General features: G+C 44.5%; 9 protein-coding genes across 9 annotated transcripts; 7 read left to right on the top strand and 2 right to left on the bottom strand.

Moving 5' to 3' along the window:
- Positions 1 to 19: 19 nt before the first annotated feature.
- Positions 20 to 1,584, top strand: EDB82DRAFT_549456 (Aldehyde/histidinol dehydrogenase; the record flags this gene model as incomplete). Its single annotated transcript, XM_065609550.1, has 2 exons — positions 20 to 1,378; positions 1,435 to 1,584. The coding sequence occupies 2 exons, from the start codon at positions 20 to 22 to the stop codon at positions 1,582 to 1,584; spliced, it is 1,509 nt and encodes a 502-aa protein (XP_065465261.1).
- A 311-nt stretch (positions 1,585 to 1,895) lies between these two features.
- EDB82DRAFT_531465 (pyridoxal phosphate-dependent transferase) lies at positions 1,896 to 4,058 on the top strand. The gene is made up of 7 exons (XM_065609240.1): positions 1,896 to 2,313; positions 2,368 to 2,577; positions 2,632 to 2,824; positions 2,876 to 3,029; positions 3,083 to 3,264; positions 3,315 to 3,810; positions 3,943 to 4,058. The coding sequence occupies exons 1-6, from the start codon at positions 2,185 to 2,187 to the stop codon at positions 3,782 to 3,784; spliced, it is 1,338 nt and encodes a 445-aa protein (XP_065465260.1). The 5' UTR covers positions 1,896 to 2,184; the 3' UTR covers positions 3,785 to 3,810; positions 3,943 to 4,058.
- A 984-nt stretch (positions 4,059 to 5,042) lies between these two features.
- EDB82DRAFT_482327 (uncharacterized protein) lies at positions 5,043 to 5,618 on the top strand. Its single transcript, XM_065608188.1, has one exon. The coding sequence runs from the start codon at positions 5,162 to 5,164 to the stop codon at positions 5,426 to 5,428; it is 267 nt and encodes an 88-aa protein (XP_065465259.1). The 5' UTR covers positions 5,043 to 5,161; the 3' UTR covers positions 5,429 to 5,618.
- Positions 5,619 to 5,936: 318 nt separating this feature from the next.
- Positions 5,937 to 6,916, bottom strand: EDB82DRAFT_482326 (uncharacterized protein). Its single transcript, XM_025732317.2, has 2 exons — positions 6,661 to 6,916; positions 5,937 to 6,604 (listed from the first exon to the last, which is right to left on the bottom strand). Exons 1-2 carry the CDS (start codon positions 6,723 to 6,725, stop codon positions 6,028 to 6,030), a joined length of 642 nt encoding a protein of 213 aa, XP_025591254.2. The 5' UTR covers positions 6,726 to 6,916; the 3' UTR covers positions 5,937 to 6,027.
- Positions 6,917 to 9,427: 2,511 nt separating this feature from the next.
- EDB82DRAFT_519039 (uncharacterized protein) lies at positions 9,428 to 10,211 on the top strand (the record flags this gene model as incomplete). The annotated part of the gene is made up of 2 exons (XM_025732318.2): positions 9,428 to 9,815; positions 9,868 to 10,211. The coding sequence occupies 2 exons, from the start codon at positions 9,428 to 9,430 to the stop codon at positions 10,209 to 10,211; spliced, it is 732 nt and encodes a 243-aa protein (XP_025591255.2).
- Positions 10,212 to 11,145: 934 nt separating this feature from the next.
- Positions 11,146 to 12,545, top strand: EDB82DRAFT_531462 (uncharacterized protein; the record flags this gene model as incomplete). The annotated part of the gene is made up of 5 exons (XM_065609239.1): positions 11,146 to 11,287; positions 11,355 to 11,570; positions 11,617 to 11,713; positions 11,776 to 12,005; positions 12,061 to 12,545. The coding sequence occupies 5 exons, from the start codon at positions 11,146 to 11,148 to the stop codon at positions 12,543 to 12,545; spliced, it is 1,170 nt and encodes a 389-aa protein (XP_065465258.1).
- Positions 12,546 to 13,255: 710 nt separating this feature from the next.
- Positions 13,256 to 14,618, top strand: EDB82DRAFT_531461 (uncharacterized protein; the record flags this gene model as incomplete). The annotated part of the gene is made up of 3 exons (XM_025732320.2): positions 13,256 to 13,506; positions 13,562 to 13,825; positions 13,877 to 14,618. The coding sequence occupies 3 exons, from the start codon at positions 13,256 to 13,258 to the stop codon at positions 14,616 to 14,618; spliced, it is 1,257 nt and encodes a 418-aa protein (XP_025591257.2).
- A 568-nt stretch (positions 14,619 to 15,186) lies between these two features.
- On the bottom strand, positions 15,187 to 15,776 carry EDB82DRAFT_549449 (uncharacterized protein; the record flags this gene model as incomplete). Its single annotated transcript, XM_025732322.2, has 2 exons — positions 15,624 to 15,776; positions 15,187 to 15,521 (listed from the first exon to the last, which is right to left on the bottom strand). The coding sequence occupies exons 1-2, from the start codon at positions 15,643 to 15,645 to the stop codon at positions 15,187 to 15,189; spliced, it is 357 nt and encodes a 118-aa protein (XP_025591258.1). The 5' UTR covers positions 15,646 to 15,776.
- A 1,065-nt stretch (positions 15,777 to 16,841) lies between these two features.
- EDB82DRAFT_482323 (uncharacterized protein) lies at positions 16,842 to 18,454 on the top strand. The gene is made up of 3 exons (XM_065608187.1): positions 16,842 to 17,222; positions 17,287 to 18,091; positions 18,146 to 18,454. The coding sequence occupies exons 1-3, from the start codon at positions 16,884 to 16,886 to the stop codon at positions 18,220 to 18,222; spliced, it is 1,221 nt and encodes a 406-aa protein (XP_065465257.1). The 5' UTR covers positions 16,842 to 16,883; the 3' UTR covers positions 18,223 to 18,454.
- Positions 18,455 to 18,594: the final 140 nt, after the last annotated feature.

The raw sequence follows: 18,594 nt of genomic DNA, 5'->3' as shown, positions 1-18,594 counted from the left end.
TATCGACATTCATCTCGCGATGCTGCAAACTTCGCCCCATGATGGTCAATTCTTGGACCTCAAGGACACCTCTCTATTCCATCAAGCATCATATGTCCATGGGGAATGGGTTCAAGCAGCCTCGAGCAAAACGTTTGAAATCACAGACCCTGGGACAGGTCGAGCCTGGGCTACTTGCCCAGACAACGGCCCTGCAGATGTCGATAAGGCCATTCGATCATCGCAGAAAGGCTTCCTTGAGCACTCAGCTTTGACTGCTCGTAAGAGGGCGCAGCTACTTATGGAGTGGCACCGTCTGGTAACAGAGGCTCGCGACGACCTTGCTAAACTTCTCACATACGAGACTGGAAAGCCCTTATCTGAAGCTTACGGAGAAGTTGATTACTCCCTGGGGTTCTTATGGTGGTTTGCAGGCGAGGCCGAACGTATTACTGGTTCTATTGGCTCGTCAGCTATCCAGAACCGAAGGGTTCTTGTTATTAAGCAACCTATCGGTGTGGCTGTTGCTCTTGTCCCTTGGAACTTCCCTGTCGCTATGATCCTTAGGAAAGCTGGAGCAGCCCTCGCCGCAGGCTGTTCAATGATAGTCAAGCCCTCTCCTGAAACCCCCTTGTCCTGCCTGGCCCTTGCAGACCTAGCAACCCGTGCTGGTTTTGGTCCTGGAGTCTTCAACATCTTGACAACTTCCTTGGATAATACCCCGGTACTTGCTGAGGCCATGTGTACCCATGAGTATGTGCAAAAAGTAACCTTTACCGGCAGCACAAGGGTTGGCAAGATTGTAGCTGGAATCTGTGCAAGAAACCTCAAGAAATGCACGATGGAACTTGGTGGAAATTGCCCGTTTATTGTCTTTGATGATGCAGACGTTCAGCAGGCTGTGACCCAGCTTATGGCTCTCAAATGGCGGAATGCAGGTCAAGCCTGTATTACTGCCAATCGAGTCTACGTCCAAGCTGGGGTTTACGACAAATTCGCCGAGATATTCACTGCCAAGTCACGCGAGCTTAAAGTCGGTCACGGAATTGATCCTGCAACAACCTTTGGTGCTGTAACTACGCCTGCAGGGTTAGAGAAGGCCGAATCCCAAGTGCAAGATGCTTTGCAGCATGGTGCCCAGTTGACAACAGGATCTGGAAAGCCATTCAATGGCCAGTTCATGAACCCTGTTGTCCTTACGGGCATGACCCAAGATATGAAGATGAGCCAAGAGGAGACCTTTGGTCCTGTTTGCGGTCTCTTCAAATTTTACACCGAGGAGGAAGCACTCAGCTGGGCCAACAATACTAGTCTGGGTCTTGCAAGCTATGCTTTCACCAAAAATGTGGATAGGCTCTGGAGGCTCTTTGAAAAATTGAAAGCTGGAATGATTGGTCTGGTAAGTTGACGATTCCATTTATTGGCGATGATGGTGAGCTGATATATTTCGTGTAGAACACTGGAAATGGAGCCTCGGCTGAGAGCCCTTTTGGTGGTATCAAGCAATCTGGCTATGGTAAAGAGAGCGGGAAAGACGTTGCTATTTCTGAGTATCTGATTGAGAAGACTGGGACTTTAACGGTCAAGCAAGGACTCATATTATAATTTATTATAGATAAATTAGTGGTAAAAAGTGTGTAACCGTCAATTGCTTCGTTTTAATCGTTACAAATAGCATCTCCCAGTGATGAAATATGTATCTTAAGCCGATAAAATGAAATAGAAAAATAAGACTGAACATGATTCGATGTCTTTTTGGACGTCATTGTATGTGTTTCTTAGGCAGTTCTGACGAAAGTATCATGTTGAGTCGCTGGTGCTACTAGGCTATGGAAAATGCAATTGAAAGCACTCGTGACTTCTGTGCGAGAGGATCTTTCGTCAAGGCTACCACGCTTCCGATATGGTCGGCTACCGTCAAGCTACATGCTTATTCTCATTGACCGTTTCTATACCTGAAAATGCGGTAAGGTCTCCAGTGCTAAACTGCGACTCCCATTTCCCAAAACGGAAATGCGAGACGCACCGGTTGTTATGCCGGCTCGGCCTTATCCCCACTCCCTACACCGGACCAATCCTCCGAACTTCTATCTTGACTTCAATTATAAGCTACAATCATTCCTACACAGCAAAAACGTAACTGCAGTATAACAAGCAGACAATCATTCGCCTCTCAACTTGAGTTCATCAGCATAATCTGTAATAATGACACTTTCCGCAACCAACCCTGGAGACGCCCCGACAACCTCGACAAAGCTGGTTCTTGCCGAGAAGACACAGAAATATGTCAATGATTGGAGCCAATATATCAGAGGTGGCTTCCCTACCTTGCCTGTAAGGTATTCTGGTACCCCAGGTTGACCCCTGCTGATATATTGTGTATGATAGATTGCGGTCGAGTCAACTCATGGCCACATCATCACCGATGTTGATGGGAAAGATTATATCGACTTCATTGGGCAGATGGCCGTCATGAACTTTGGATATTCTAACCCTAAAATTGCCAAAGCTGTTGCAGACCAGGTCTTCAAATTTCCTCTGACTGGTACGTACCATATCAGTCCTCTGTATACTGAGTTTGCCAAGCGTGTGACCCAGGTGAGACCCAAGTGTCTGATGCAATGGAGATATAGCTTACAATTGACTACTTAGAAATTTGGATTTGACTCTATCATTACTATGCTCAGTGGTTCTGAGGCGGTCGAATCTGCTGTCAAAATTGCACGAAAGTGGGCATATCTCCACAAGGGAATCACCCAGGACAGGGCTCACGTCTTGACCGTTGACCAATGTTATCATGGTCTGACCCTCTCCACCATGCCCATGGCTACTGTCGCAGCAAAGCGCAAGTAACGTCCTACATAGTTCCTGAGACATGACGCTGACAGAAAAACAGATTTTGGACAACACCTACCTAATCTCGGCCCGTATGCTCCTACCAGCAAGAAGCTCATTCCTTTTGGCAATATCCAAGCTCTCACAGAATGCTTCGAGCAAGACGCCAAAAACCTTGCTGCATTCATCGTAGAGCCTGTTCAAGGCTGGGCAGGGTAAGTCTTTTCATGCAAATGTCCAGTGCGAATGGAAGTTAACCAACTTGAAGCACTATCGTGCCTCCAGTGGGCTACCTCAAGGCTGTTCAAGCTCTCTGCAGAAAGCACAATGTTTTGCTTATTTGTGACGAGATCCAAGCTGGATATGGTAGAACTGGCAAAGATCTGTCATTTCAACATGAACCAGAGCTAGAGCCCGACATGGTAATCATGGGCAAGGCTGTTACTGGGGGTAAGTTCCTCCAACCAAATTTAACTTAAACACAATACTGATATAAGCAGGCTACTATCCCATGTCTGTCGTCATGGGCAAAAAGTACGTCATGGATCTCATTCAAAAGAACGAGATTCTTTCTACTTTCGGTGCCTCCCCAATCGCTTGTGCTGCTGCTTTGGCTTCTCTAGATGTTCTCGAAGAGGAAAGGATTTCTGAGAGATCTGAAAGATTAGGAGAAGTGTTGAAGCAGACTATCAAGTCCCTAAACCCTCCTCGTGTCAAAGAGTTGAGAGGTACTGCGCTTTTTCAATCTCTGGTTCTTGACTGCTCGGTTCCAGGAGTAACACCTCGTCGTGTTTCGGCTCTTGCCATGCACCGAGGTGTGCTTGTGGGTATCGGTGCAGACCGCCTACGGTTCAGCCCGCCTTTGACTATTTCTGAAGAGGATCTGGTAAAGGCTGTGACGGTTGTCGCTCAGGCTCTAAAGGACGTGACTGAAATGGGAGATTTCCCAGGTAGTGAGTTTATGAACTAGGCAGTATTATCCGAGAACGTTTCTCACTAGACAAGTGACATATTAGCTCTGCGCAACAGGGCCAACTTGTAATTTCATATTGAATACATGGACAAGGGTGTATACGTATTTGTTCCAAAGATTCTCACACCGAGTAGTGGCATATCGGTATGTCTTACCTGAAGAGACTTGTTCGCTGCTATATCAGCCACGCTATAATCTATCTGATGTGTACACAGGATCCTAGGTACACAATGACGATGTACTAAAATTCCGGCTTAATGTCAACATTGTGTTGGTTGACAGTGGATGCTCAGCAGCTACAAGGGGCTTGGCGTGCTGGACCAACAAAAGCCTCAATACTGCAGCTAACCGGTTATGATTGAACTTAGTGTTAGACCACAAGGGCAGAGTGGATTGATTGCTGATTATGGCACGGCCCGAAAGTCTAAGACGCTAGACTCGTCAGCCAAGGCAATGGGGCGATGCACCTTCACGGCAATACCAAGACCGCTACACATGTCGTATGATCAGGGCCAAGGGTATCCGCTGACGTCAACTGTCACTCACGTGAACGGCTGGCTATAGATTTGTTTCTGCCTACAAACTGGCCCAGCCATCTCGTAAAATACAAAAAAAAACTACATTTTCTTAATACAAAATCGATACTTGTTCACACTACATAAATGGATTAAAAACTAAGAATCAACCACTATACGAGATATTATCACATTAATCATACAAGCATGGGTTTATCGGACGTCATTATTTCTATGCTCGGTGAACCCCTTCTGCCTCCAGCACCGCCGACCGACGCCAAAAAAGAAACAAAGCAGCAGTCTGGGCCAGTAGGCCGATTTCTTGGTAATAAACCACCTCGGCAAGTTGATACTAGTAGGAAGTCTGCATCTGGGGAGAAGGATGCCCCAAAATGATGTGTTTCGTTGTCTGCCTCCTCAAAACGGCGTTTTCAACCTGCTCTGGCAGATACACAGCTCCATTCGCCGTAAGTATCCATGTATCCTCCCTACATTTGGTTTTCATCAATAATAGTGTTTTTTAGGCTAGATATCTTAGGAAACTAGGACGAGACAATGAGGAAACACACAGGGAAATATTCGATAAGACCAGTTGTGGAACGGCATATTCAGCACAGAGACAATTATAGATGAGTCCTTAACTATGACTATTAATGCTCTTGGTCGTGCAGGGCTCTACCAAGTTCTTAGATACATGCTAGTAGGCATCAGAAAAAATGGCCTCCTACGTCTTACGGTGTAGAAATAAGTAGTCTAAGAACCATAGTCTAAGGAGCATAAAGCGACCTACTAATTTCATCTCTTATACTTTCAGCGACAATCTTTCTTATACCCTGAGGACATGAACATATAGTAATGCATGATCTATTGTTGTAGATCACAATCTCTGCTGCTGCCAGTATTTGGGTCCAGAGTTCTGCTTGCACACTGTCCTGTAAAAACGAAGGTTGATATCTTGACTAGGATGAAATGTACCTTCTCTCGATCCATGATTAAAGAAGTCAGAATAGAATGGAGACGGAGATCTTTGATGTGGACAAGGCTTAGGCTTCAGCCTTGTGATAGATCGTACTGGGATGGGCTTGCTTTCGATAGCAGCCGGCATTGTTTTGTCTGGGATCTGTGAAAGCGGTTAGCAATGTGCAACAAGATATGGACCGGGATTGGCCGACTTGGTCTTGGACGAGTGGTAGGTTGAGATTAAAAGAGGGAGATGTTGCTGCTGTCTTGACGGGTTGACAGAAGCTTCTTATATAAGTCATAGACATTATGGAGTTTAAGTAGCTGCAGTATAAGTAATGACTTTGTTAGAAAACCTAGCTTTGAAGAACCTTGAATTTAAAGATTTATTACAAATTTGAATTACATAAATAGATTTATTTCCTTGTTTTCGTTGTTTTGTTCACAATGACGGGAGAGTGACTGCCATCTGTTCCGAGCTTAAATATCGATATAAGTTTTAGATCTGATATTAAGCCTTGTGGCATTACTGTTGCCACTATTGTTCGCGCACTAATGCATTGTTGATTTTCACTGTTAAGCTTATACCTCCTTCGATATTATCAGCAATTTAACCACAAATGGATTAACCTTTATTAAGAACCTGACGGTTACAGAGAAGACCTGTACGAAAGCACAAGACGTAGAAAAACTTCAATACATCGTACTGGGGTGAATACTAAAACGTCGTTCTATGTCAAAGTCCCTTGATATCTGAGTTTCTAATCACAAGATTGCAATCATGGCAGTCATTGCGACTGTAGTATAGAACAGCTTCGTAATCTGCCTGGAAATCTTCGCCGCAGCACCTAACTGCGCCCAGGTCTTACACTCCCCATCCCTATCTCCACTTAGAACAGCAAAACTCTTGATCGGATAATTGACTCCCTGACACTCCCCATCCTCGTCAGTCTGACAATCGACCTCATACCAAGGGTACTCATGATTATCAACACCTTTCACTTCAGTCTCACAGTTGAGATGGGGATAAGCCCAAAGCACCCACGATGACATCTTGCCAACGTCCCCTCCAGGTAGCTCATAGCGAATTTGAGTGTAGTTTGAACTAGAATCGAAGTCGTTTTGCTGAAGATGAAAGCTAATATTGGAGGTTGGGTCTTCCCATGGTGCGAGGGCCTTTTGATAGCCTGAGATCGTTTTGTTACCGAGCGAAAATGTGTCGGTGAGGTTGAAGCATATGAGTTCTGAAGGGGTGTCGCGGGTTGTCAGGACGGGTGCTTTTGTGTCGCTTGACTCGCAGTCTTGGTCGTCTCTGAAGAAGTGGACTGTCAAGTTTCCAGGGCTTCGTTGCCAGTTAGCAAAGGATCTCAATTATTTGATGGTCAGGTCTGTACATACCCACCTATACTCTGCGCTGAGACAAGAGACAGGACTGTAGCGAGACGCAGTGGTGGTAGAAGCATATCGTGTATCAAGTCGGAGTTAATCTTAGTGGTAGTGGTACTGTGCCGCCAAAAGAAATGGGGTTAACCTCACAGCCTTCGATGTTTTATGGAAATAAATTGACTATCTATCAAGTTTCTCTCCAAACGTCATAACCTGCAGCGACAAGGTACGGCCAACACAGCGCTGGCACGACTTGAACTCACTGACATTGCGCCAAGGTTAAGCTTAGACGTGGAGCCAACAGGATCGGCATCGCGAATACAACAACAGCCCCAGATTCAGCGGACGATCAACAAGATAATCCCTGTTATGGAGTGACAATTGGTCAGCTCACAAGTGGAGACGTGTCATGCGGTACGAGAATAAAACAACAGCGAATTTGATGGATGTCGGAAGTAACACAGCTTGACCTTACAAGAAGCAAGGCAAGGAGCATTGTGGCTACACGTGGCGATAATTGGACAATTGATAACATACGATATGTACATCTACTGTAACATCGACATTGCGGTAAAGGCTTGTAGGACGTGATTGTGATTGAATAATAATCTGGTGTAGATATTGCAGGTCCAATATGTCCTCCTACTCCTTTCTGAAAAGAGAATTGCGGTTCAAATCCTTACAGTGCCATTATATGGCGCCATTACATCCATCAACCCTTCAGTCATCTTGTCAGAGAATAATGCTTCGTCATCCCTACCATTACATTTGTTCTTGGGTGACTTGTATTCTATATACTCGCAACGACCCCTGCATTTCTTCAGATAATTACTGTTCCGCATCTGTTCTCTAAGAAAGCATCCCTTTTCACACTCCCTCGCTTCGCAAAATCGTTAGCATATAACTTCATGATTCCCGAGGCTCATCATCACCTACCGGTGTTGAATAGCTTTTGACTCGTAGGATCTTCGCCGTCTTCGCACTTTGGAACATCGCGGCGATTGAGTTGAGGGCCTGCAAGGACGGCCATGATGTTGAAGGCGAGGGGAGTGAGTGAAATTTTCATTTTGGATAATTAATTGAGTTGTAGCATTTGAGTTTGCTGGTAGACAAATGTGAATATCTTGACGATGAACTTGTTAGTGGATCAAGGTTGGAACAGGAAGAAGTTACTGTTATCTGTGCGTCTAGACAGAAGCTTCTTTTTTAACCGACATATACAGTTCTGGGCTGCCCTAAGTGTCACGTTGATGCTGTAAATTTAGTCTTCAGGGTACTTTTGATTGGAAGATTTATTGAAGATTTGTTGAAAAATTGATCTTTGTGGACGGGTTAACCTTTGCTGAGAACCTTGAAGGAAATGAGAAGGCTTGGACAAAAGGTGACGAATCATGAAAATAAAATAAGAGTCTTCAAAACGTCATTGATGTTGGTTGCTGTAGCAGTGTTTCCCACATGATAAACAATTCGAGACCTCAATCTCTGTATTAGGTTCATATTAGGGATTAGCTATAAGCATGGGAACAAACGAGCCCCAGTATGTGGACGCGATTCGGACATTTCTGAATGGATATCTTACAGGGTAGGATACCAATATCTGTTGAACCAATAGCATACTAGATATTGATATCGATGATTTACTGAATAAGAAGTCAACATTGAAGAAAGACATTGAGTCGACACTGTCATTGATCCCTTCTCCGGTGGCGCTCGTACTGAGTATATCGGCATTTTAGTTGCTCGCGACGCAGTATGTGTTGCATAGATCAGGGTCAAACAGTTCGTCTAGACTACTGGTGGTGCTCGGACTGGTGATACTAGGTATGACTGAGCCAAGCATGGTATGTTAATAAAGGGATAGCGGGTTATGTAGATAAGTATGAGAAGTAGGAGTATATTCCAAGATGTTTTTGGTTTGACGCCGCTCTTAAGGATGGTACGGATAGTGCTTCGATAGAATTTGACACGACCTCGTACGGCAGAACGGTCAAGGATACTGTTGACAACAAGGATGCCTGCAGGTACACTTTGTGAGGCGAAGACAATGCTCCCATCTCACATACAGCAGGACAACAGAACCGGAAATGCATTGAAAAATAGTGCACGGGATTACTCCGATACATTGGCCGGCACATTCCTCTACCGTAAGCATACATCAAATTCATCACCGTTTGCGTGCAAGGAGTGGGGTGAGATGACCACCAGAATGGTATTATTCTGAAGGTTTTATTAGTTTCCATTGGCTTTGGGTCCGATCAGATTGGCGCTAATGGTGATGATTTTGAAGGTTGCTTACGTTACTTTGAACACCACGGAGGACCTTTAGAAGGCTATAAAGGCTAGATTAAGAAGCAAAGATTAGTTTCGATATGACGTGGTCAGGCAAAACAGCGACTATTCGTAAAGTTCACTAATTCGCGATTTCTTAAAGGAGTCTAGTAAACGAATATTAACGTGTATAATAAGAGCTTTGATTTAATATAGCTACTATTCAATTCCGGTGCTTTATGAATAATTACTTGAAAGTGAAGTTGAGTGGCGAGATCATCTGCTAACTAGTACTAGGTCTAAAAACAATAGTTTCGGCACTAAAGTGATAGTCTACTCTACTTAACCAATAACCTACTAACTAAAACAAATTTGTTTAAATGAATCAAAAGAAAGGGGGTTTAATATTACAACTGGGAATTTTAACTTAAAACGCTCTCCCCAGTACACAAGACAAGGCCTTTCCTATTACACTTAGTTCTCACATTATTGTCCAGAGTCTAACAATACCATGAGACTTTCATACCCAGCCATTCAGCTTCTGGCACTTTGCCAATTTGCTTCAGCTTCACCATGCAAGCCCTCATCTTTGTCGAGTGACTCTGTCATGCCTACAAGCACTGATATCGAATTATCAGCAACGCTATCAATGGAAATAGCCACATCTACCACTGTAGACCACATCGTGACAGTTTCCGAGACCGAATCAACCTCCGGCTTGACTGAGTCCAGCGCTCCGGTGTCAACTTCGATTGCTGAGCCAACGACCACAGCTGAAGCAACAGCAGACATATCAGCTTCAGTGGATGCAACGACAACCACCACTACTGCCCCTAGCACCGATGTTGAGACTACCACCGCTGGAGAAACTACAACCTCTGTAGAGGCTACCACCACAGGTATAACTACCACCACCATCACTATTCACATCAATACTAATAAACGCCGCAGACATCACGGCTGCCACAACAACCGCAGACACAACCCCAGATAGCCCAACGACTACGAGCGACGTCCCAAAGCCGACCAACTGTGCTGATTTAAATAGCCCATACACAGACACCGGCGGCCTCAGTTACAGCATCTCCTGCAATGTTGATGTAAGCAGTTACTCTATATCCAGTCTGATCTCTGGTGTACCTAATTTCGTCGCTTGTATCGAGGCTTGCTCGCCAGAGACTGACTGCGTTGCTGCAAACTATGACAAGGGCAGTCGCCTCTGCTATCTACTTTCAGTGGCTGAAGCACCATATGATACCCCTTTCTATGACACTGCATATAAGCAAGCTCAATAAATCTAATTGGAAAACTGGAATAAGGCTGGACTGGATCAGAGGTGGTAGAACTCTTGTTGTGACTGATCTGTCTTGTAATAAGTGCGTATAGCTCTGACACTGCTGTAGTCACTGCAAGCGGCACGCTCAGGAAGAGAAGAGAAAAATGAGAGACCATCTTGGATTGCTACCTGACGAATGACTAGGACTCCTTGGAGGTTATGAGATGAAATGGTCGAGAGACAAGAGTTCTTCAAGATTAATTACTGGTTTAAGTATGATTGCCAGAGCATGATGGTACACAAACTTGACAATCTTGGACTGGCGGCATGGGATCAGAGCGGTACTTCGTTATATGCCTCGTAGGATTACCATATCCACAACACCTACCTGATTCATTTAGAAATGGAGTATAACCTAATTCTGTTAATCCATCGTGACTGAGTCTGATTGACTGAAGTTCAAATTGTATATTGCCTCAGGAAGAGGATCCTAGGCTAGCTTAACTCCCAAAGCCCTATGATTCTATACAATTGGTCTTTCAAATGCGGCCACTGGCTCAGCCCTGTACTAGAAGATGTTTCGGGCACCCGTTGAGATCGTCTTAGCTGGTCTTGGCTTTCCACCCATCGATGCTGGTGAGATTTTAGCCGTTTGAGATGATTGACTAGTCGTATGACACGCACGATAGGACTTGACAAGGAACTTTCAACCTTGTTTTCCGGTAATGATTCATGAACTTTTTATCTATGTATTTATACTTTGGCGTATGCCTCCCCAAGATTCCTCCCGGTTTTCAATCCACATCAAGATCAGCGACGTCAAGGTCTTCTCAAGACTTTGTTTGACCTGTCTGTGTAAACATAGCCTATAGCTATAAGCAGGCTTATTTGTTGATGATTTAATCTTCCCAATTGGATATGATGGCCTCCAGGGCGGCAGATTCTAGATCACCATGGCTTATGTCGGAATGGTCAGTACCAGTGTCCTCATGGTCATGATTGTAATATCTGTCACCGTACGCTTCTGGCAAGAATATCTCAGTGGAATCGCTATGTGTCGTCTTCAAGCGTCCATCGCCACCAAGATCCGAGTCCGTCGACCCGCGAACAACGACGAGCAAAAAAACATAGGAGATTGTTCTAGAAACCTATTTTGTTCCAGGAGCAATAGTTTCTGACGATTGTCTTATTCTCGAATCATCGTATCTCAGGACTAGCCAATCTGCTTGGACTGGTGAAAGCGAGTCTATTTTCAAGAAAGCAGGTCCACATGACTCGAAAGAAGTATTTTATATCTTTGACTATGGAAACGTGGCGCTCACGGGTACTAACGTTGTGCCTGGTCATGGAGTTGGTCTTGTACTCCGAACGGGCGATGGTAAGTCACTATTTTTCGTGCATCAGTAGTTTACTGACGTTATTAGATGTCATGATTGCGACCATAATTAAAGAGATTGAGAAAAAGCGACAGCCCAATGCCTTTCAAAAAGGTATTGTCAATGTATCGTGGATGCTTATTGGGTTTATGGCTGTCATAGGTCCTGTTGGAAGTATTTCCTAATTTCTCGTTAATTCCTCCCTAGCTGTGTCAAGGTTTTGGTTATCTCGCACAAGACCACAGTAGACTGGAAGAATGCAGCACTGTTCAGCATTAGTGTCGATGTCGGTCTTGTTCCCGAAACGCCTCCAGCCATTGTTAACGCGAACCTCGCTCGAGCCGCTCCCCAGCTTTCCAAAAAGCAGGCTATCGTAAAGCGTCTTGACTCGGTTCAGAACCTCGGCGCTATAACTGTTCTGTGCAGCGACAAGGCAAGTACTTGGTGAATCACGCTGTAAATCACGACAAAAGCTAATCGGTTATAAGACAGGAACTATCACAGAGGATGAACTATCCGTCCATAACTATATCAACACCGACAGAGAGAAGACTGTCAAAGTATACGAACTTGTAAAAGTCGACTCTCAAATTCAAGGCAACAGCGCAAACAATATGGATAAAGCCATGCTTAACTTTCGCCTCCTAGACGGAGCCGACGTCGCAATAGCTCATTACGACAAAGTCCGTGCCATCCCATTCGACTTCGAGCGTCGTCGATCAGGGTGCGTTATGCGTGGTATTACGGGACAAAATCTACTCGTTGTCAAGGGTGCTTTTGAAGAAGTTCTTTCTCGTTATTCGTCAATGAGATCTCATGGTAAGAGTGACCACTTGAGCCATGAGCGACAACAGCATTGGAGAGAGACGGCTACGCAGATGAACATGGAAGGTTATTGTGTTCTCCTCGTCGCTGGTAGACCACTAAGAAAGTCATTTGTCGATGATGTGGATATACTTGTAAACCAAGGATTGTAGAGTAATGCTTGACTAATGGTCCAGTAATTTACGGGCACCACATTGACAGAAAACGTACAGGGTTTACGGAGTTTTATATCCGGGTACCTGGCCTATCATGCACAAAAGACTCATGTTGGAATAAGCACTAAGACTCAGCTGAGACTTCTGACGTCTTTAACTAGCGGAAATAAGTATGGGTTGTTGAAGGATCACCCGCTAGGGATCCTTCCTGTCCATCCGTAGTGGAGTTGCATTGACTAAAGTGGGCATTAACGAACCTGGGGTATGACTCGGTTGGGATGTTTTCCGTCTTAAACCCGGATTTTGCGTCGTGATCTGTACTTGGCAATGCGATCTTGTGAACGTAAATCTGCAATATATATGGCATTTTCTATATATCTTTGAACCCTGTAATTGAAATGGTTATATATTATTCTTTAAACACCTTACCGACTATAGCATCTGTGCAGCTCGTGTTGTAATAAAGCTCTCAGATCCCATATCCCATATCAACTGCAGTTTTAAGGCTAGCGTTGTTGGTTAGATCCGTAGATCAATCTTGAGGCATATTAGCTCTGACAATCTAGCACGCCTTACGGATACGGTCCACTCTTTTCCAGTCCCCCTTTCCACTTGCATAATTATTTTATATAAGGCTCTCTCGTGTAGAAATATTTGACCATGGATGCGTCTTTCTATCCACTGATGACCCCCCAACTTGAGTCGCCATGGTTCATTCATCAGCAGCATCGGCCATTAGCGCTATAGAGCGCGCATGCTCGATCCCTAGTCTTCTTGGTTCACTCTTCATCATCGCCACTTACTGTTCTTCGAAGCTGTTTCATAAACCCATCAGCAGAATGCTTTTTTACGCATCCTTCGGAAACATGATGTGTAATGTCGCTACACTTATATCCAATAGTTTTGTCAATCATCCCAACTCTGCTGGATGCCAAACGCAAGCGTTTCTGATCGAGACGTAAGTCTTCGCCTCCAGTCCAAGCTATTAGTTAGTCGTTGCTAACGTTTTCCAGATTCATGTTTGCAGACGTCTTCTGGGCCTTATCTATGGCTACGAATGTGTATCTTACTTTCTACCACCGATTTGATGGCATCAAGTTGCGTAAACTGGAGCCGCTTCACATCAGTTTATGTTATGGTATTCCTTTCATTATAGCTATCACTTTTCTCTTTGTAAAGAACGGAGACGGTGTTCGCGCATACGGTAATGCGAACTTGTGGTGTTGGCTCACTGTACAGTGGGATGCTTGGCAGCTTGCTACTTACGGACTGATCTGGTATTTCGACCCTAGAGTTCGTTTGTTGTGACATTTCTAATCATATCCCAGGTTAATCATCTTTATCGCCTTTGCTTTATATGTCCGCGTCGGAGTTACCATCTACAAATGGAGAAGACGCTTGCATGGCTTCTCATACTCGAACGATCGAACCAATCTGTCCCAAGTCCCACCAAATCCAGATCTTTCGGGCATTGCCAAAACCACCGATATCACTATTACAACGTTGGATTCTCCGCCGCCTGTTTCTGGACAATCTCTTCGACCTGCAACTAGACCCGATCCAGTCCATTCAGCAGATATTTACGCTGGTCCTGCACTACCCGTCGTACCCTCCTACGAGCAACACAATACGAGAACTAAGAACTCAGATCGTGTTAAACGCAGCCCGAGCGACGAGGCAGCAATGTCCTACGCCAAGACCGCCCTTTTGTTCTTCACAGCCATGCTTATCACATGGATTCCCGCGAGCGCGAACCGTCTATATATTCTCATCGACGGTAAAGCATCTGTACAGCTGGGATATGTAAGCGCTTTTGTACTCCCTCTGCAAGGCTTCTGGAACGCTTTGATCTACTACTACACTTCACGAGCCGCGTGTAAGCAGGTCATTGGTAGTATGCGGACTGGTCGTCGCCGCCTAGAGGAGAGCGATCCTAATGGGTCTAGCTTTGCTGATGGAATGAATGGTGCCAATGAAAGTAGTTTTCAGCTGGAACAAGTGAAAAGTGCCAAGACGAAGTACGATGTCGGGGATACAGAGAGCACGGCATCACTAACAGAGAGGGTTTAAGGGGTTTATTTTGCCTCGAGTTTCACGGATTCATATACTACTTGCGAATTTCTAAATTATTTACTTTTAATTTCTACGAATTATGTCAACGTTGGAGCCGGTATGTAACACCTTCGACCTCGCTTCTCGTCGCGTAGTTGGTTCTGTTTGGAACACAACACAAATAAAATAATTGCTATATCAAGTCACGGCTTATGTCTGGCTATGCAACGTGTTTGTCATTTCCGTCTCCATCTGTATCTCTCCATTGACGTATCGCAGTTCCTACAGGGCTATCAAGAACAACTCAGCTGAGTATAATGTATTAAGCTTCTTGTATTTTATTATGAGCTTTGCTGTATTATTTAACATTAAATTACTCTATACATTATGGCAAATTTATACTAAGTACCTTTCTATCTTAGAATTCGAATGTAATTGATGACAAAAGATAATAGAAAAGACCCAAGTATAAATTTTGAGCTTCCAGCGTCATACAAGTCTTAAAAAAACACGCTAGACATGCTTTTATACGAACTAATGCAGGAACACTTTCGTCCTTTACTCGGGCAAGTGAATGGAATCGTAGCTAATCTGAGCCATCCACCACAACAATGGACTTTTTGCCACCATCTGCTGTTGATCTTGGTAACCCTGGCGATGAGTAATCCCAAAGAGGATCCGCATGATCAAGTTTGGCATCCCGATCATGGCAGCATCGTTCAATGACAAAAGAGTCTGTTAGAACAACAAGAGCGTGCAAAGGATCGTATGAATGCTCGGTGCCACTGCTTTCCAGATATGCACCCAAAATAAGGATGCTGTCATCGATATTGATTCTCCCCCTTGGCTTCATATTGTGAAAGAGATTCAATGGTTGAACAACCTCTTTGGGCCAATCAACCTGTGAAGGCTCCATGTGCCCTTTTTTTTTTTTCTGTATAAGTTTCGTCTCATCCACATACTGGTACATTTCGCCTTTGTGATACAACATTCCAGAATGCCATGATAAAGCCAAAAACTCACCTTCCTGACTTGTAAGGTCCATTTGGCACGCTTTTCAATTGTTGTAAAACCATTCCATCGAAAACCGAGATCATTACACACCTAAATAAGCTCTTCCGGATTCCCTATATCGTGATGAACTGTCACCGAAAAATGTTCCTCATAAAGTCTTCCATGTTTGAAGCCAACAATGAAATCAACACTCAAATTGACTTGTTCAAGTAATACCTTGACCCACTTGCTAAATCGGTTTAGTTATTCCATAATGCCCCTTCAGGGTGACACCGTAGGGCCGGGAAAATGGTGTCAACTGCGCCCTACTTGTCATTGACATGAACGACTGGGACTTTTCCTTACTTTATCCGTGATCCATTTCGGCAGTACTGGGCATTCCGTGGGAAACTCGAAGCGCTGAGTACAATCAAGCTTCCAATCTGCCTCTTCCTGTAGTGTAAAAACGTTATTCCGCTAATAGTCTAGTCGAAGTGGTTGAGAAACGCCACGTCTGACTGATCACCCAGCAACGGTTTATGAGGAAAATGGCAGCGGCACTACCGTTTCTCTTCATTTAGTTACGCTGCCGGAAAGCGGAGTGGTGGGAGGCGAAACGCTTAAACAAAATGTCGGTTGGAACGTCGCCCATGCTTCAACTTGAATATACTATAATATGGAGAAGTTTCATAAAACACCGACTTTGAAGTTCAGACAGCTAAATATCCAGCGATAAGTTAATACAGGCCTAAACGTTTTGATTGATCTGTATTCGACTGGCCAGTATCAGGAATGCTCAAGAGGCTGGCCAGCGTCTTGGATTCAGAATATTGTCAATTAAAACGCCATGGGTTTCCATGGCCAATCATGCTCTCTCTCCTAAGTCGATAATCACTTACTGCAAAAAGTACGCACAAACATGCCCCATCTCGATGAGGTCCGCCTTGTAAGCCGCGACCTTTTTCTCCAAGATCTCCCTGCGTTTATGCAATTTAGCTCTTTAGAAACATGAACATAAGCAGTGTAACTTGTAATGGTGGTCTTGTTGAACCCCGATCGAGGGGCTTTGAGCTAGTTAGCTACAGTATTGCATGACCGCTAACAGCGCCACCAGCGTAACTCGCGAGATGGGGAGGCTGTGTAATAACCTTCTCACAAGGTGGCTTAGACAAGGCATCCAGCGGCAAGTGGGGGCTTGAAACCAGAGTTGCTTCAAAAGTGAATGAAAGTGCATAAATCTAGCAGTGACAAGAACTCAGCTTTTGAGTCTGTCACTACCAAAGCCTAACCATGGAATTCGATGAGAACATGTCACTCAATTACTCCAACTGTGTATGGGAGGCACCGCCGATAAACCAGCTTAATTTCTCGAGAAATTGCACTATCGTCGCCGCTTTCGCTCGAACATGGCTGTCCGATGAATCAGGAGTCGACGACAAAGCAGTGGCGGCATACTTTCGCCAAGCTCTCCCTCCCATGTTGCAACGTCAACCGACTAATGGGCAGCTGATCGACTGGTACTATGACCTTCAAATCAACGTGAGCTTCATCCCTTCCTTCGATGCATGCCTAGATCCTGTATGCAAGGCTGTCGACTGGAGTGGTGTACCAGATATTCTTGGACCAGGAGTAAGTACAAATTGAGAATACTTCCATATCTGGGAGGAGTAAGCTTACAAGATATTATCACAAGGTCATGATTAGTTCTTGGATACAGGCCGTCTTTTCAACTTTTCTACCTGCGCTATTCATCTGGAAGATGCGGCTTAATCGTCAAGGAATAACCCCTGGCAGCAGATTGCGCTGGGTTTTCGAAGTCCAGAACGCCATAACCGGCATTTTCATCAATACTTGTTTACTTCTCAACTTCGCCATTGATATCGCAGCTATCGTGGTCATCGCCCGCCGAAATTCACTTGGCGAAAGCACTCAAGTTACGCTTGCCTTTCAATTAACCTTATTTTCTATCTTTGGTTCCATAGTTCTTGTCTTGTATCCTACATCGATGTATGATATCTTGGAGGCATATCCCTTCCCCATGACAGTCTTCTTTACTAACATAACTCTTTTATACGTTGTAATTGGGCTAAATTGGTCGTCGGCATCCTTGGAATATGTTAACTCTTCATGGGAGATTTACTGCTCTTTGGGTATCATGTCAAATGTAAGCTCTGTTACCAATCGTGTCATAATGATACCCGGCTGTGTAATGATACTTTTTGGTATTATCTTTCTGCTTGTACCGCGTCTATTAGATAGGTACAGCTGCCCAGGGGCTGCGATGGCAATACGAAAGAGGAAGAGAGCCGCTTTAGGGATCATCTTCTGGACTTGTGGCCTAGTAATGTGGGCCCTTCTAATAGGTATCACTGTGTTGAGGCAGCTGTTACTAGAGAGAAGTGGCTACAACTCCGAAGATTCATCCTGGTCTTTTGGTCAGATATTAGCACTGGGGACGTTTCTCCCATTGGCTGTTGAAGTTCTAAACATTTGTAAAGGTATGTTTTTCTTTACTTATTACATCTTGGTCTATGATATTAATCCCTCAATAGATGGATTAGAAAAGACTGTACAAAGCCGTATCCCCACTGGTTGGGTGGTAGTTAAAGTCGAGGAGGCTATTGCTTAAGATATTGTGCTTTAGGGACAGTAGGTGTTTTGTGGCGTCGTTGAGAAGTTGCTTGACTGGCTTCACTGGACACACGATTGTCTTGTGTATAGTAACTGACATTGCCCGATGTAAATTATCAAAAGAACGAACAAATTGACACTGCTGGTTCGATGGTTCTTTGTGTTAATGCGGCTGAGAGAGCTGTTGTGGTACGAAGTGGAAGCCTGAGGCGCTGCTCCTAATAATTTCCACATTCATAGATAGAGTCTATGAGAAACTTGAATACCAACGTACATATCTCATAGAGAGCCCAAATTACTAATGGTAAGTAATGTTTCACAGTTCTATGCTAACAGCTCTCACAAATGCGGCGAACGGTTTTAGCAAGGC

The sequence above is a fragment of the Fusarium venenatum genome (genome assembly GCF_020744135.1).
Source record: "Fusarium venenatum strain MPI-CAGE-CH-0201 chromosome Unknown EDB82scaffold_1, whole genome shotgun sequence".
Taxonomy (NCBI): Eukaryota; Fungi; Ascomycota; class Sordariomycetes; order Hypocreales; family Nectriaceae; genus Fusarium; species Fusarium venenatum.
Note: the sequence above shows the minus strand (reverse complement) of the source record. Positions and strands in the feature narration are given on the sequence as shown.

Coding starts and splice junctions, on each gene's coding strand:
- EDB82DRAFT_531465 (XM_065609240.1), top strand. CDS start 2,185: ATGACACTTTCCGCAACCAACCCTGGAGACGCCCCGACAACCTCGACA. Junction 2,578..2,631: donor TTGCCAAGCGTGTGACCCAG/GTGAGACCCAAG, acceptor TTGACTACTTAG/AAATTTGGATTTGACTCTAT. Junction 3,030..3,082: donor CCTGTTCAAGGCTGGGCAGG/GTAAGTCTTTTC, acceptor ACCAACTTGAAG/CACTATCGTGCCTCCAGTGG.
- EDB82DRAFT_482327 (XM_065608188.1), top strand. CDS start 5,162: ATGATCTATTGTTGTAGATCACAATCTCTGCTGCTGCCAGTATTTGGG.
- EDB82DRAFT_482326 (XM_025732317.2), bottom strand. CDS start 6,725: ATGCTTCTACCACCACTGCGTCTCGCTACAGTCCTGTCTCTTGTCTCA. Junction 6,605..6,660: donor TCAGCGCAGAGTATAGGTGG/GTATGTACAGAC, acceptor CTGGCAACGAAG/CCCTGGAAACTTGACAGTCC.
- EDB82DRAFT_482323 (XM_065608187.1), top strand. CDS start 16,884: ATGGAATTCGATGAGAACATGTCACTCAATTACTCCAACTGTGTATGG. Junction 17,223..17,286: donor CAGATATTCTTGGACCAGGA/GTAAGTACAAAT, acceptor TATTATCACAAG/GTCATGATTAGTTCTTGGAT. Junction 18,092..18,145: donor AGTTCTAAACATTTGTAAAG/GTATGTTTTTCT, acceptor ATCCCTCAATAG/ATGGATTAGAAAAGACTGTA.